General features: G+C 63.0%; 2 protein-coding genes across 6 annotated transcripts in view; both read left to right on the top strand.

The window, feature by feature from the left end:
* NEMP1 (nuclear envelope integral membrane protein 1) overlaps window positions 1-8143 on the top strand; it is a 10546-nt gene extending 2403 nt beyond the window's left edge. The window contains exons 1-10 of one of the 4 annotated variants that reach the window (XM_085316204.1): window positions 666-799; window positions 2667-2788; window positions 2897-3116; window positions 3453-3525; window positions 3914-4007; window positions 4271-4385; window positions 4664-4889; window positions 5231-5404; window positions 5916-6097; window positions 6765-8143. In XM_085316204.1, the coding sequence (XP_085172330.1) occupies window positions 709-799; window positions 2667-2788; window positions 2897-3116; window positions 3453-3525; window positions 3914-4007; window positions 4271-4385; window positions 4664-4889; window positions 5231-5404; window positions 5916-6096 (1296 nt within the window). In that variant the 5' untranslated portion in view covers window positions 666-708 and the 3' untranslated portion in view covers window position 6097; window positions 6765-8143. Of the gene's footprint in view, window positions 1-665; window positions 800-2666; window positions 2789-2896; window positions 3117-3452; window positions 3526-3913; window positions 4008-4270; window positions 4386-4663; window positions 4890-5230; window positions 5405-5915 lie in introns of those variants that run through there. The other 3 variants (XM_085316203.1, XM_085316202.1, XM_085316205.1) reach the window with 3 other exon arrangements.
* Window positions 8144-8767: 624 nt separating this feature from the next.
* MYO1A (myosin IA) overlaps window positions 8768-15555 on the top strand; it is an 8257-nt gene continuing 1469 nt past the window's right edge. The window contains exons 1-25 of one of the 2 annotated variants that reach the window (XM_085316200.1): window positions 8768-8841; window positions 10004-10147; window positions 10429-10544; window positions 10676-10770; window positions 10847-10951; window positions 11046-11092; window positions 11186-11249; window positions 11317-11415; window positions 11492-11595; window positions 11675-11822; window positions 11909-12027; window positions 12109-12195; window positions 12267-12332; window positions 12409-12513; window positions 12722-12784; window positions 12961-13161; window positions 13265-13491; window positions 13565-13765; window positions 13977-14070; window positions 14165-14314; window positions 14453-14521; window positions 14692-14778; window positions 14997-15071; window positions 15214-15348; window positions 15430-15536. In XM_085316200.1, the coding sequence (XP_085172326.1) occupies window positions 10025-10147; window positions 10429-10544; window positions 10676-10770; window positions 10847-10951; window positions 11046-11092; window positions 11186-11249; window positions 11317-11415; window positions 11492-11595; window positions 11675-11822; window positions 11909-12027; window positions 12109-12195; window positions 12267-12332; window positions 12409-12513; window positions 12722-12784; window positions 12961-13161; window positions 13265-13491; window positions 13565-13765; window positions 13977-14070; window positions 14165-14314; window positions 14453-14521; window positions 14692-14778; window positions 14997-15071; window positions 15214-15348; window positions 15430-15536 (2687 nt within the window). In that variant the 5' untranslated portion in view covers window positions 8768-8841; window positions 10004-10024. The remainder of the gene's footprint in view (window positions 8842-10003; window positions 10148-10428; window positions 10545-10675; window positions 10771-10846; window positions 10952-11045; window positions 11093-11185; window positions 11250-11316; window positions 11416-11491; window positions 11596-11674; window positions 11823-11908; window positions 12028-12108; window positions 12196-12266; window positions 12333-12408; window positions 12514-12721; window positions 12785-12960; window positions 13162-13264; window positions 13492-13564; window positions 13766-13976; window positions 14071-14164; window positions 14315-14452; window positions 14522-14691; window positions 14779-14996; window positions 15072-15213; window positions 15349-15429; window positions 15537-15555) is intronic. The other variant, XM_085316201.1, reaches the window with a different exon arrangement.

The raw sequence follows: 15555 nt of genomic DNA, 5'->3' as shown, positions 1-15555 counted from the left end.
GCGCCTCCCCCCCGGCGGGGCGGCTCCGCGTGGGTGCGGGCATAAAGCGGCTGTGAACGCGCCGAGGACGGCGGCACCAGCCCTTAACCGTTGCTTTTCCCCGGGGCCGCGGCAGGGGCGGCCCCGACGCGGCCCGGCAGTCCCCGCGGGCTCTCCCCGTCGCTCCCTGGCCAGGGTGGGCGCCATCGCGGGGGGGGGAGGGCCTTGGCCGACGGGAGCGAGCGGGGCCCGGCCGCGTCTCGCCCCACCGGGACCCCCCGACGGCTCGAGCGACCCTACATGGACCATCCGGCGCTGCCTTCTGATAGGTTGGACTACGTGTCAATCAGGCGCGAGGGGCGGGAGGAGGGCTGCCCTCTGATAGGCTGAGCGCCGTGCCTGTCGCAGTCGTTGTTAGGGCGGGGCTCGTGGTTGCTACAGGCACCGCCGGCCATTGGATCGAGTGGAGACCGCGCTCGTCACCGTGGCAACCGGGGGCGGGATCAAGGCTAGTTCCCGCCCGGTTTGCGGTGATAGGCTGCTAACTCTGTCAGTCAGCACGGCCGCAGGCAGGGGACGCGGGATGCACGCGCGCGCGGCCGCCACGCCCTCTCGATAGGCTGGAAGTGCCATCACTCTGCGACGTCACGCGATCCCTGCGCCCGCGTTGGCTGCCCGCTGGCCCGGCTGCTAGGGCGGGCGGCGGAAGCGGAAGTCGGCGGGGCGGCCATGGCGGGAGGGATGAAACCGGCGGTGGGGCGGCGGCGGCGGCTTCTGGGGACGCTGTTGCTGCTGCTGCTGCCGCCGCCGGGAGCCGCAGGTGCGCGGGGCGGCGGCGCGGGAGGGGCGGCGGCGACACAGGGCCGCTGCGGACGGTGTAGCGGGGAGCAGGGCGGTGATGACGACGTGGGGGGTGCCGAGTGGCCGTGACGTCATAGGGATCCTTGGTGGGGTAAGGCAGGCTGTTGGTGACGTCACAGCGGGTCTCGGGGCGGTGACGCCGACGTCACGGGGAGCGGGCAGCGTAACGCGGGCGAGGGCTGGTAGCGGAGTGGCGGTGGCGCCCGGGGCAGCCGTGAGGTCGCTGGGCAGCAGGGGCGGTGTGGTGGCTCCGGGCTCCGCTGGCCGCCTGCCGCGGGCCCCCGCGCCCCGGGAGCGTGGGCAGGCTCCGGCCCCGGCCGCCCCGTGGTGGCGCGCCGGGGCTGTGGGCAGCCGCGCTTGTCCCCTCGGGCCGGCTCCGGTCCGGGGCTGTGCCCTGAGTTGCTGGCCAGGGGGATGTAAAAGCTGTGAGGAGCAAGGGGGGCCCTTGTGTCGTTATCACAGAGCTGTCTCAAGCAGGAGGGGGAACCCTGCCCCACGTGCGCGTGCCTGCCTGCTGAGGCAGGAGGGGCGCTCGCTCGCTCACCCCTAAGCCTGCTGGTTTTCCCTGCCCTGCCCTGTCGGCTCCGGGTCTACCCTCTGTGAGCTACAGTCTACAGCTGCAGCAGTTCCCTGCAGTCATTCTGGCTCTGAGGGAGCATTTGCACCTCTCTGCCCACTGCCCGGAAAGGTGCTGAGCAGTGCTGGAAGCTTCTCAGAGAGTGTGACTTCACCAGGCTTTGCCTGCTGCCTTTTTCTGTTCAGGGAGCAGTGATTAGGCTAGGCAGTTGCGAACTGGGTTTCGGAGGAGCAGTAGCCTGTCTCYCCTGATCAAGAAGAGGGCTGAAACTGATGTGACTGTTTCCAAAGTCTGTTAGAACATCCAAAGCCTGGCCCCAGGGCAGCTGAGTGACTGCAGGTAGCCTTTCTCTGGGGTACCTGTTCTTCGTTGCTGAGGCCAAATCATGTGATATGTTCAGAGAGCAGAGTTGTTGAGCAGAGGGAGTTAAGCAGCCTGAGCTGCATGCAGCCCCAGTTCAGAAAATGAAGCAGAAAAGGTTGTTGGGCACTTGCTGCTTCCCCCCTTCRTCCCCTTAGAACAATTCGTCTCGGGAAACTGAATATTATTCTGCTTTCGGGTAATTACGTTTCTCTTCTAGCTTTTGCTGTCTGGTAAATAGTCACAGCACATTATTCAAACACCCACTTCAACCTGTGAATTCATCAGCCTGAACCAGCTCTGTGAGGGAGCATATTTATGCCTCCAGGGAATGGGTTCACTCTGGAGCCTGTTAGCAAGACACATGTTCTTCAGCAAAACTCTCCCCTGGTGTTTCAGCTTTTGTGTGTGAAAGAAGGACCTGGTGCTGTGAAAGAGATTTGCTAAATAAATACAGGCTTTGGGACATTTTGCTGTCCAAATCTGTCTGTGTGATGTTGGCCCCTTTGCAGGATTCTGGAGCCTAACTCGCCCTGACATATTAGCTCATGCAGAAAGCAGGCTTAGATTTAGTTCTTCTTTGAGCTAGGGATGGCTCTAGAATGAGGAACTGTGCTAGAAAGAGGAATAGGGGAAGAGTCTCTGTTGTTTCTAGTAATCCTAGAAATAGGGATATTCCAGAAAAGAWCCAGCCAGTATATTCATTCCAAGGAAAACAGAGGAAAGACTTTTACTTTTCCCACTCAAGGTATAATTAACTGGGGGAACTCTTGCAAGGGGAAGTAGCCCCATGTGTTTTGATGGGAGGTTGCTCATATTGAAGCAGACAGGAATAGATGCCTCATGTTTGGCTTGTGTTGCTAAATCTCCTTTTTCCTACTCTGTGAAGATGCTAAGGAATCGGTCATACCACTCCAAGAGGGCTGTAGGTGCAATCAATCAGCTTCCCACCGTTTCTGTTATACCAACACACGCGTCCCGCAATGGCATGACATATGGACCAGGATGCAGGTGAGCGGAGAAGGCAGGCTCTTGTAAGGGTCTAGCAAGGCTGAGTCCCTCCTGCCTTTCCAGCACTTGCAGCAATACACCCCCGAGTCACTTCTCTCCTGTTTGCAGATCCGAATCAACAGCAGCAGGATGATCCGAGTCATCCAGGTGGACAGCGAGGAGGAGCTGAAGGAGCTGGAGGAGTTCAACGTGTGGAATTTTCTCTTCTCCTTCCTGAAGGAGAAGCTGAATGACACCTGCATTGATGTGGATCTCTACAGCAACAAGACCTGCCTAAAGGTCGAGCTGCTGGAGACGGGCACTACATACTGTGTCATCTTCTTCCGAAGTATGTCTTGTTGCCTGTGGGGGGATTTGCTTGGCTAGGAAATGGATTTGACTCTGCCAGGATGCTCAGGAGAGCAAGGAGGATCTGGTACAGATCTCATGGTCTGAGGGCTGGCAGGGTTGGTCCTTTGCTGGAAAGGAGAATGGCTTGGAAAGGGGAGCATGCCCCATCTCATGGGATGTAAAATTAGCGAAGGGAGCATTCTGTCTCTCCCCTCTTGGGGTTTGCCTTGGATGCTGCCTGTTCCCAGCTCTTACGACAGCACGGTAAGCTGGAGCTTGTCATAGAGGACACTGGGCTAGGATATCTCTCAACCTTGACTTGCTCCTTTTCCAGGATTTGACCCTCAACTCTTCCTGGTTTTCTTCCTGGGCCTGTTGTTGTTCTTCTGTGGGGATATGCTGAGCAGGTGAGTCACCTTCTTTTATCATGTGAGTTGGGGGCTGAGCTGTGGTGGATGTGCAGGGTAGCTTTGCTTGCCTGTGTGCTGGGGATAGGTGGAGTCATGTAGCAGAGTATACCTCTGTCTGTTTTGGGGCTGCACTGGGAACCCTGCCTGACTTCCACAGACATGGAAGTTCTGCCCAGTTTCCTTGGGTTTCCARGATGCAAGGTGCCTTTCTGATGGCACCAGGTGTTTGTTTTTTGGGTTTCTTTTTTTATTTTTTTTGGGGGGTGGGGCACTGCCTGGCTGGCTTTGGTTGCCTGCAGACTTCTCTTGAAGGATTGTTCCCAGCATGTGTATTTGCAGCTGTAAGTTGTAAAAGACCTTGTGTGTGTGTCTGCGATGTCCACAGGAGCCAGCTCTTCTACTATTCGGCTGGGATAAGTTTTGGCTTGCTGGCCTCAGTGCTCATCCTCATCTACATGATGTCCAAGGTCATGCCGAAAGTGAGTATTGGGCCCTCCTGTGATGAGAGACTATGCAGCAGCCAGGCTGGTCTGGAGGTGGGGCTGGCTGTGCTCTGGTGCATAACAGCCCTTTTCGCACCTGCACAAGTGTTTTGGTAAGAGTGCGGGAGTACATGGCCTTGGAGTGTTGAGCTGTGGGTCTGGCTTTGCATATACCTAGGCTTGGAAATTGAGGGAAGCAGGTATAGCCATAGGTGTCTTCTAGCCGTAGCCTGTGCTGATTCTTCTGTCTTCTTTCCTAGAAAAGTCCTGTTTACTTCCTGCTGCTAGGAGGCTGGTCTTTTTCCCTTTACCTCCTTCAGCTGATCTTCAAGAACCTACGAGAGATCTGCAAGTCGTACTGGCAGTACCTCCTAGGTGAGTGTGGGCCCTTCAGACCTGCTGGCTTACCAGTCTGCATGACTCCTCCCTGGAGCTGCAGCACACTAGTGAAAAACGCTGAGGCTTCCTGCCCTCCTCATTGCCACAGATACTGCTCTGGTGCAGCTGAAAGAGAGAAGGACTCTAGGGTTTGGTTTAACTGCAGCTCTGATAGACACTGCTTAGCAAGCTCTGGCTCAGCCRGAATTGAGCCAGTGCTGTGAGAGTGCCCATGCACTGGTTCCCTCCTGCCTGATCACTGTGCTSTCCTGCAGGCTACCTGCTGCTTGTGGGCTTTGTGAGCTTTGGTGTGTGCTACCGATATGGCCCACTGGAGAACGAGCGCAGCATCAACCTGCTCTCCTGGACCTTGCAGCTCCTGGGCYTGTTGCTGATGTACTCGGGCATCCAGATCCGGCCCATCGCCTTGGCCGTGGTAGTCATTGCCATCTGCACCAAGAACTTGGAMTATCCTTTGCAGTGGGCCTATGGTGCTTACAGGTGAGGGCTGCTGGCATCTTGGCCTCATCTGCTTCCCAGGCATTGCCTGGCCCAGGCAAGCTGCTAGATGGAGCCCAGGTTGCAGGACCAGGGCATTTCTGCTGAGGTTGGGGCCCAGGGAGGGGTACACGGATGGGATTGTCTCCTTTCCCCTTGGATGTGTGAGGAACAGCTCCTCATGGCTGGGAGTCTCCCTTGGAAGTGGGGTACAGAGGCCAGAAGGATGTGCTCTGCTCCTTCCCACCAGTAGCTCTTGCCTCAACTCTCTTGGGGGTTTGAACCTGTGGTGGGGAGCCTTGCCCTGGCTTGGGGGGCAGTAACTGGTGCTGCTCTGCTGGCAGGAGAGTACAGAATGCCAGGCTCGGGCCGAGYCCCCCTCGTCTGCTGACAGAGGAGGAGTACCGCATCCAAGGCGAGGTGGAGACACGCAGGGCCCTTGAGGAGCTGCGAAGCTACTGCAATAGCCCAGATTTCTCTGCCTGGGCTGCAGTCTCCCGCATCCAGTCTCCTAAGAGGTAACTTCTGGCAGCATGCTCAGGGTGGCTGACGCACATTTCCACGTGCTTCTGAGCACTAAGGTTGCTTTSTGTATGCCCTGGAGGTGACAGCTTTGCTCGCCTTTCACCTCAAGCTTTATGGATGGGGAGGCTGAGGCCCAGAAGGTCTCTGGCATGCTGGAAGCAGGGCATGTCACAAGGGGAGGGACAGAATAGCTCCCCTAGTCCTGACCCAGTCTTCCTCATGCTAGGCCACTTCTCAGACATGGCTCTGCCCATGTCTAAGCAGGCGTGGAGGGAGGTAGTACACTCTGCCAGAGCACTGCTGGGCTCCATCTGCAGTATCACCCCATGGACTGGGGCCTCAGGTTAATGGGGTACAGCCCTGCGCATGCTGACACTGTTGCCACACTGCATAGCTGAGCTGGTGTGTCGGGGCATTGAAACTATCCCTGGCTCCTGTGCCAGGGCCTCACAGGGGACTTTTCAGTGTGAGTGCACAACACACTGCCTTGTGGCTTTTTCCTAGGTTTGCTGACTTCGTCGGGGGCGCATCTCACCTCACCCCGAATGAGGTCTCTGTCCATGAGCAGGAATATGGCTTGGGTGGTGTCTTTCTCGAGGACCAGCTCTTTGAGGAGGAGGAGGACTCCTTTGATAGGGATCACACAAGCTACTCACTGTCCCACAATCACCTGGATGCTGATTGAGGTCAGCTGCCCCAGACCCACAAAGGCAAGGGGCAGAACCGCTATTGTTATCTCCATTTCCCTGACACATGCAGTGCACACGGACACAGCCCTGCCTGCAGCATGGGCGAGACCCCCAGCCAGGGGACAGGGAGAGCTGGCTCTCCTGTTCTGGGGGTGCTCCCAGCACCTCGGGTGCCCTCCTGAGCTGGCCACCATTAACTCTGCAGTGGAGCCAAACTGGGAGGGAAAGATAAGGGAAGCTGATGGCCCACCTTCCCCAGGCAATTCCTGCTAGGCTGAGGCATGAAAGCTTTCAACAGCACAACCTTCAGTGCTGGCAGCGGGTGACCATAAGGTGACCAGGCTCTGCAGTGCTAACACAACATGGGACATTGCTGTTGACAAAGGTGGACTGGAGCTATCCTAGCTTTTGGTATGCGTGTGTATGAGCCTCCTAGGATGTGAATCAGATGGGCAGGGACCTCCCTCCCAGCCCTGCGGGCACTTTATTGACTCCTGTGAGTGCACTGAGCTCCCTGTCCCTCAGCATCACTGCTGCAGCCAGCTGATAAGGAGGTTTATCCCCACACTGTTGCCTCTGGGGTATGGAGTACATTTGCCCTGATGGGAGCATCTCTGTGCCTGCTGGGGTGTGGAAGGGAGTGACAAGTCTGTCTTATGTGCAGATGCCTGTAGAGGGATGACATGTGCATGCGAGGAACTTTGGACCTGTCCTTCTGCTGTCTGCGTGCTCAGCAGCTGTCTGTTGCTAGGCTGTCTGTGGAGAGAGTGGCTTTCCAGATGCGGCAGGCTCTGGGATGCAGGTGAACCATTCCCCTTCATGCTACTGCTTAGCAAAGACACCGAAGGGCTCCGGTGGTTGGGATGTGACTCTGACTTGGATCAAAACCCTCGTGGATACCAAAAATCCCGATGCCTCCTGGGCGGAGACATGGCTCTGCGAGTGCCTCTTGCAGGTGGAGGGGTGTGCATGTGCATTACAGAYCTCAGAAGGTCCTTAAGTTTTTTTGGCCCCATGCACAGCTTGCCCTGTCCTCCCCTTGTGGCTGTGATGTGGCAGACTCTGTGCTGGCAGCCCTACATCTCTGCTTCCCCATGCWCTCCTCTCTGCCGAGCAGTCCCTGGCTGAGGACCTGTGAATGTGCTTCCTTCTCCCTGGTCTGCTCCATGTTTAGGTGCTTGACAGCTCCTTGCCCACCAACCATCCTAGACTTCAGCTTTGGAGGAAGTGTGGGGTGTTTACAGAGCCTGAGGGTCCCTGGGGACTGCTCTGCAGCTGGCTTTGARGCCATGTCTGAAAAGCAGCCTGGCCCTGAAGCTGGGCTGCTGGCTGTCTTCCAGCATGGGGCAACACCTGTGCTTCCTCACCATGGCCTGTAAATGCCTCTGTGCGAGGTGTTTGTGATCCAGGTGAGTCTCCCAAGTGTGCTGGGGCCCTGGAGGTACTGTTCTTTGCTGCTGACCCTCTGTACCTTTGGGGACTGTCCCTGCATGCTCCTCTCCCCTGCTGATGTGAGGCAGAGAGATTGACCCTGATTGTATTTACTCCTTCCTGCGCTGGGGAAAGGGCTTTGCTCTTTGGCAGCCAGATGCTGTTAAAGGCTGGTCCTCAGCCTTGGCAAAGCACAGACATGGAGGGGACGCCTCAGTCTATGCAACTTTCTAAGCAATAAAACTGCCCTCCTGTAGCCTTACTGCCCAAGGGGCTGCATCTGTTGCCCGCAGCCTGGCCTTTACTTGTATCAGTATTATTTTTTCCCTTTGGCTGTGAGAGGAAGGAGGAAGCATCCCCAGCACCCTCTGCTGTGTCTCCCTGGGCTGCTTCCTCCAAGCGGCTGTAGCTCTTCTYGCTGTTGGTTTGTTTCTGTGCCAGGTTTGCTCTCCTGCCCTTGCCCTGCTTCTGTCCTCACTTTGGTGTGAGTGGCCTCTGCCAGCAGCCCAGCACACGTTCCTCCCTGTATGCTATGGCTCTTTTGTCCCCTCTGTAGTTAACGCAGGTTGAAGATTGATTATTTTTTTTAATAAAGGTGTATTTTGTAGGTGATGAGGCCTCATTTGTCCATCCCCCAGTGATCCCCAGTAACAAGGGTGCATTAGGCCTGACTGTCCACGGGAGCTTGCTACGCTGAGCAGGCTGTGGGATACTTGGGGACAAGGAGCAGGCGGCTGGGAGATGGGGGCCTGTGGAGGGCAAGATGAGAACAGAACCAAAGGCAAGACTGAACCTCTGGGGAGATGAGCTGTAAGCCATGATGGTGACTTTGTTCCGGTGAGGGCAGGTGCCTTTCCCCTGGGGAGCAGCCCAGGGCATTCCTAGCCCTGTACCTTGCCCTGGTTTCCTGGAGCCCTGGAAGGAAGATCCCTTTGTTTGCTTGGCTGCAATTGAGTTTGCCTGCTTGTTCCGGCTATAAATTGTTGCTGGGGGTGGAGGAAAAGGCAGCAGTAACAGCTCAGCCTGGCTGAGCCCACCGCCAGGGGCAGGTGAGCAGCCTGGCATCGCTTCCCGGCTTGCCACCCCGCTKCTTGCCTTGGTTTCCCTGTCTGTGAGCCGTCCCGGCAGAGCAGCATTTTCCCTGGGCTGTGCCCAGGGGAGGTTCCGCCTGCCCTCCGCCCCTCCGTGGGCCACTCGTGGGGCTGGGCTGGGCTGGGCCGGGCCGGGCTGGGCTGGGCTGGGCCAGGCCGGCCGGCTCCTAGGCAGCCCCAGCTGAAGCCACTGCAGGAGCTGCTGCTGCCGACAGGGAGGTGAGTTGTGGAGCCCTTTGCTCTCAGCCAGCAGCCGGACGCGCCTGATTCCCCMGGCATTCCGGGCTCTGGCTGAGGGCACCCCACCCGCAGAGCCCAAGTCCAGGGGGGCACCCCTGCCCTGGGGTGCACAGGGAGCTCTGAGACCCGGCACAGCAGTGGGATGATGGAGGGGAGCCTGGGGCTGCCCTGGAGCTCTCCCCACCCATGGGTGCTCAGCCTGGGGTCCCTCGCCCAGCAGAGAGGGGGTCTCTGCCCAGCTCCACAGGAGAGGCTGTAGGGACCGGCAGGCTCCGGCCGGGGTCACGTCTTGTGGGAGGCTGCTGCTAGTGGGGGAAGCCGAGCGGCCCTGGCCAGGTCTGCCTCCATCCCCCCCAGTCGCCCTCTCCTTCCCTGCCTGCTCGTGGCTGACCTTTCCCCGGGCACTGATAAGCAGGGCTGGGTTTACAGCCCTGGGAAGAGCGAGCGCCCGGACTGTAAAGCGAGGGTGAAGGTCTGAAGGGGAGCACGACTGCTCTATAAAAGACAGGCGAGCAGTTATGCCCCAGGGCGAACGGCAGGAGGGGAGCCAGCGTGCTCACCCTTGGGTGCCACTGGGCTGCAGCGCAGGGTCTGCGGCAGCCGGGCTGCTCCGAGCCTGTGTCCCCCACCCCAGCCCCGGCTCCCTCCTACCAGGAAGGAGGGAGGAAGTGGAGGCTGAATTCATCTGTGCTACAAGAATAGGGCCCAGGTGTCCAAGCTTCCTGGCTGGCTCCCATGCTTCCCGGCAGCCGCAGCAGGCAGAGCCCCGGTGTCCTGCTGCCCCCGCAGCCCCCACCCAGACGTGGAGGTCTCACGAAGGAGTTCTCTGGGCCTTGTCCCTGTCCCCATGGGCTGCCTGCACCGCTGTGGTGCCTGGGGGAGCTGGGCACATAGAGGACCCAGAACCACTGGCTCTCGTGGGTGTGGGGGGCCAAGCTGCATCCTCCTGGCCATGGGCTGCATCCTGCCCCACCTTGTGCCAGGATCAGCTGGTGCTTTGTACCTTGGCATGCGCATCCTGGCATGTCTCTGCCCACCCCAGGCAGCTAGGGCCTCAACAGGCAAGGGACTGCTGTGAGCCCAGGTGTCTGGGGCCTGGAGGGAAGGGGCTGCTGCACTGCAACCCTTTGGTCTGCCCCAGCTGCCCCAGAGCCACCCAGCCATGGAAGCCATGGCATCGCTGCTGGATGCTGCAGCCGCCGGGGACCTGGTGCTGCTGGACCCGCTCAGCGAGGAGTCACTGCTCTGTGCCCTGCAGCAGCGYTTCCAGCGCGGGGACATCTACGTGGGCAGTGGGCTGGGGGCTCGAGGGGGGGAGGCGGAGGGACGCAGGGTGCAGGGAGGAGTGGCTCAGGGTTGGGGATGTGGAGGCACTGGRGATGGGGAGTGCATGGGGTCAGGATGGGGAAACAGGGGCCTACAGGGGGTTGGGAAGGGGATTTGGGGAGTACGGGGGGTCGGGATGGGGAGACAGGGGCACAGGGGGTCAGGATGGGAAGATGGGGGCGCAGGGTTTGGGCTGGCTCGCTGTGGCCCTGCGTGCACCGTGGCCCCTGCCGCCCACAGACGTACATCGGGAACGTGGTGATCTCAGTGAACCCCTACTGCTCCCTGCCCATCTACACCCCTGAGAAGGTGCAGGAGTATCACAGCTGCAACTTCTTCGCTGTAAAGCCCCACATGTGAGCACAGTGGGTGGTGTCACYCGCGGGGGCCCCAGGCCATGGGGTCTGGTGGCATGGGGCAGCCCTGCGGCTGCCCTGGGGGGACTCGGCGCTTCTCCTGCAGCCCCTCTCTGCCCCCTCATCCCCAGCTATGCCATCGCCGACGATGCCTACCGCTCGCTCCGGGACCGGGACCGGGACCAGTGCATCCTCATCACCGGCGAGAGCGGCGCCGGCAAGACCGGTAGCGCCAGGGGCTGATAGGGGGGGCTGGTGGCTGGCAGCTCAGTGACCCCACCGCTGACTGCCCCTCGCCGCAGAGGCCAGCAAGTTGGTGATGTCCTACGTGGCAGCTGTGTGCGGCAAGGGCAAAGAGGTGACCAAGGTGAAGGAGCAGCTGCTGCAGTCCAACCCGGTGCTGGAGGGTAAGCGCCAAGGGCCAAGGGCTCCGCACAGCCGCCGGAGCCGCCCCAGACCCCCCTGCTCCTCCTCCTTCTCCTCCTCCTCCTCCTCCTGCAGCCTTCGGGAACGCCAAGACTATCCGCAATGACAACTCCTCCCGATTTGTGAGAGCTGGCAGCGGGGGGTGGCGGGGCCGGACGCCCCAGGGCCAGGCAGCGGCGCCCCGCGGGACGCCCTGAGCCCGGTCCCCTCTCCAGGGCAAGTACATGGACGTGGAGTTCGACTTCAAGGGCGAGCCCCTGGGAGGCGTCATCAGCAACTGTGAGCACGGTGCTGGCGGTGGGGGGTCCCGTCGCGGCCCCCCTGCTGACACCACCCCCTTTGCCAGATCTGCTGGAGAAATCCCGCGTCGTCCGGCACGTGCAGGGCGAGAGGAACTTCCACATCTTCTACCAGCTTCTGGCCGGCGGCTCGGCCGAGCTGCTCCGTAGGTGCCGGGCAGGGGGGGCGGGAGCGGGGCGCCATGGCCAAGCCCCGTCCCATCCCGCCCCGTCGGCCCCCAGAGCGGCTGGGGCTGCGCCGGGACTGCCAGCACTACGACTACCTCAACCGCGAGAGCCGCAGCCTGCCCGGCGTGGACGACGCTGCCAACTTCCGCGCCGTGCAGGTGCCGGGGGCCGGGGGTCACCGCGGCCCATCACCCCCGCGCCGGGCCGGGCCGCTGAGCCRCCCATCCCCGTCCCCAGGACGCCATGGGAGTCATCGGCTTCTCGCCGGCCGAGGTGACGGCGCTGCTGGAGGTGACGGCCGTCGTGCTCAAGCTGGGCAACGTGCAGCTCAGCAGCTGCTTCCAGGCCAGCGGGATGGAGGCCAGCAGCATCGCAGAGCCGCGAGGTAGGCCGGGGCCGGGCCGGGCCGGGCCGGGCCGGAGGCGCGGGTCTGGCCCCCGTCCGGCCCGGCACCGCTGCCTCCCTGCGCAGAGCTGCAGGAGATCTGCCAGCTCGTCGGGCTGGACGCCGGCGCCCTGGAGCAGGCGCTCTGCTCCCGCACCGTGAAGGCCCGCGACGAGACAGTGCTCACCAGCCTCAGCGTCTCCCAGGTGCGTGGGGGGACCCGGGCTGCCCTGGCCCCACGGGGCCGGCGCCCTGAGCCCCGCCGAGCCCTGCCCTCCTCTCCCCAGGGCTACTATGGGCGGGACGCSCTGGCCAAGAACATCTACAGCCGCCTCTTCGACTGGCTGGTGAGCCGCATCAACGCCAGCATCCAGGTGAGGGTCGCTGCGGCCGGGGACGCCGGCCCCCGCCCGGCCCGGCCCGCTCAGCGCCCGGTGTCTCCCAGGTCAAGCCGGGCGAGCGGAGGAAGGTGATGGGCGTCCTGGACATCTACGGCTTYGAGATCTTCCAGGTGAGCAGCGCGGCTGCGGGGGCGGGTCGGCGGGCGGCCGCGGGCTCTAGCAGGGCTGGGGACCCTTCTCCCGCAGGACAACGGCTTCGAGCAGTTCGTCATCAACTACTGCAACGAGAAGCTGCAGCAGATCTTCATCCTGCTGACGCTGAAGGAGGAGCAGGAGGAATACGTGCGAGAGGTACCCGGGCCGGACGTGGCCCTCAGGGGCCGGAAAAGTGCCCCAGACGGCTCCGCGCCGCGGCCCTTCCTCGCCCCGCTCCCCACCGGCAGCAGACTCAATAGCAGGAAGGCGGCGAGGGGGTTGGGATCCCCTTCCCCACGCCGGACGTCTGGCTCCTGCCCCTGCCGGCCGGTGGGCCGTGCGGCTGAGCCCCTTCTGCTCCCAGGGCATCCCGTGGACCCCGGTGGAGTTTTTCGACAACAGCATCATCTGCAACTTGATCGAGAACGTGAGTCGCTTTGCACCGACGCACGCAGGTGTCTGCGTCCCGGCTCCCTCCCTTGTGCCGAGACGGCGCTCGGCGGAGCCGGGGGCGGGTCGGACGCGGGCGGTTCGGCGGGTCCGGGCCGGGGCCGCTTCGGCAGCGCGGCAGGGCTCAGGGCGACGCTGCGCACCGCGGCGCAGGGCACCTGCGGGATCCTGGCCATGCTGGACGAGGAGTGTCTGCGGCCCGGCGCCGTCAACGAGGACACCTTCCTCGGCAAGCTGAACCAGGCGTGCGCTGCCCACCGGCACTACGAGAGCAAGGAGACGCAGAACGCCAGGCGGGTCACCGACGCCAGCCTGCCGCCCCGCTGCTTCCGCATCCACCACTACGCCGGCAAGGTGGGGCCGCGCGGGGCACCCCGCGGGCCGAGCGCTCCGCTCCGCTCCGCGGGGCCCCCTGCCACGGCGCCGCGCCCAGCGCTGACGCCGCCCCCGCTCCCAGGTGACCTACAACGTGACGGGCTTCATTGAGAAGAACACCGACCTGCTCTTCMGGGACCTATCGCAGGCCATGTGGGCTTCGCGGCACCCGCTGCTGCGCTCCCTCTTCCCCGAGGGCGACCCCCAGAAGGTCTCCCTCAAGCTGCCCCCCACCGCCGGCTCCCAGTTCAAGGCCTCGGTGGCGACGCTCATGAAGAACCTCTACTCCAAGAACCCCAACTACGTCAGGTAGGAGCCGGGGAGGTCCCACACTGCGGCCAGCGCCGGGCCGCGCCCAACCCACCACTCCCCTCCTCCCCAGGTGCATCAAGCCCAACGAGACCAAGACGGCGATGCTGTTCACACCGGAGCTGGTGCTGGCACAGATCCGCTACCTGGGGCTGCTGGAGAACGTGCGGGTGCGCCGGGCGGGCTACGCCTTCCGCCAGCTCTACRGCCCCTTCCTGGGGCGCTACAAGATGCTCTGCAAGAAGACATGGCCACATTGGGCTGGGAGCGAGAGGTAGGGGGACTGGGGCACACAGAGGGAGAACAYGGTGCATGGTGGGGACTGGGACGCATTGGGAGAGCGTAGTGCATGGAAGGTGGTGCACAGGGGGGAATGTGGTGCATGGGAGAAGGTGGTGCACAGGGGGCCGTGGTGCATGGGGCCCTTGCTCCCGTCTCCGTGGTGCGGGCAGGACTGACAGTCCCGCACCCCCATGGCGGCACAGGGCTGGAGCCGAGACATTGCTGGCGGAGCTGCCGATCCCAGCTGAGGAGCTGGCATACGGGCACAGCAAGCTCTTCATCCGCTCGCCGCGCACCGTGAGTCTGGGGAGGGCCGAGCGCCACGCTGTCGCCCCTGCGCGGGGGCTGCAGCCCCGCTCCGCACCCCAGCGCTTGCCCTCGCTGTCCCCAGCTCTTTGACCTGGAGCGGCGGCGGCAGGAGCGCGTGGCCGAGCTGGCCACCCTCATCCAGAAGATATTTCGGGGCTGGCGGTGCCGGACCCAGTTCCAGCTCATGCGCAAGAGCCAGATCCTCATCGCCGCCTGGTTCCGGGGCCACGCGGTAACGGGGGGCGGGGGGGCGGGGGGGCGGCCGCCGTGTCTCACGCCGTCCGTCCCAGGCCGGGGAGGGGGCTGATCCGCGTCCCCCGCTCGGAGGCGCCTGGCCCGGCACCCGCTCACCCGGCTCTCCCCGCTGCAGCAAAAGCGCAGGTACCAGCAGATGAAGCGCTCGGCGCTGCTCCTCCAGGCGTACGCGCGGGGCTGGAAGGTGAGCCGGCGGCGCGCGCGGGAGCCCCGCAGCTTCCCCGCTCCCGCCTCGSCCCCTCTCCGCCTCTGCTGCCTCCTCTCCTGCCTCTGCTCTCTCCCTCCGGCTCCCTGTGCGTGTTGGTGTTTCTCCCCGCCTCTGGGCTCCTTTGGGCTCTGATCCTTCCTCCGCAGTCTCGCAGGCTCCTTCGGGAGCTGAAGGTCCAGCGCCGCCGCCAGCAGGCTGCCAGCACCATTTCGGCTTACTGGAAAGGGTACCAGGTAACGGGGCTGGCCCGCGGCCACCGGACCGGGCCGGGCCGGGCCGGCCGCGCTCTCCTCGCCCGCTGCTCTGTCCTGCTGTCCCTCCGCTGCGTCCCGGGCTCTGTCTCGCCCCTGCCCACGCTGTCGGGCCGGGCGGCTGTCCTCTGCGCTCGCACCCCCGGGTGCGCGGACCCCCCGCGGCCGGCGTCCCCGCTGACGGCCGCGTCCCGCCGCAGGTCCGCAAGACGTACAAGAAGTATTTCCGCTCCGGGGCCAGCGCCCGGCTGGCCAACTTCATCTACCGGCGGCTGGTGAGCGGCGCGCAGCGCGCCGGGGTGTGCAGCCGGGAGCAGGGCCATGGGCACGGCCCCGCTCGAGCCCCGAAGCCCCGGYGCTCGGGCCCCGGCGGGTCGGCTCCGCGCGGCTCCCAGCGCCTCCGCGCTTTCGCCCCAGGTGCAGAAGTTCCTCGTGGGGCTGCAGCAAAACCTCCCGCCCCTGGCGGTGATGGACCGGACCTGGCCCCCGGCGCCCTACAAGTTCCTGGCCACGGCCAACCGGGAGCTGAAGGACATCTTCTACCACTGGAAGGTGGGAGCCGCTGCGGGGGCAGCGGGGCCGGGGCCGGCTCCGAGGGACTTGGTGGCATCACGTCCTCCCTTCCCTCGGCAGTGCAAGAGGTACCGGGAGCAGCTGACGCCGCAGCGCAGGGCCCTGCTGCAGGCCAAGCTCTGCGCCAGCGAGCTCTTCAAGGACAAGAAGACGCTGTACCCCAAAAGGTGCCACCTCAGCCAGGGT

Source organism: Rhea americana, unplaced genomic scaffold, assembly GCF_003343005.1.
Source record: "Rhea americana isolate MKP2758 unplaced genomic scaffold, rheAme1 scaffold_457, whole genome shotgun sequence".
Classification (NCBI taxonomy): Eukaryota; Metazoa; Chordata; class Aves; order Rheiformes; family Rheidae; genus Rhea; species Rhea americana.
Note: the sequence above shows the minus strand (reverse complement) of the source record. Positions and strands in the feature narration are given on the sequence as shown.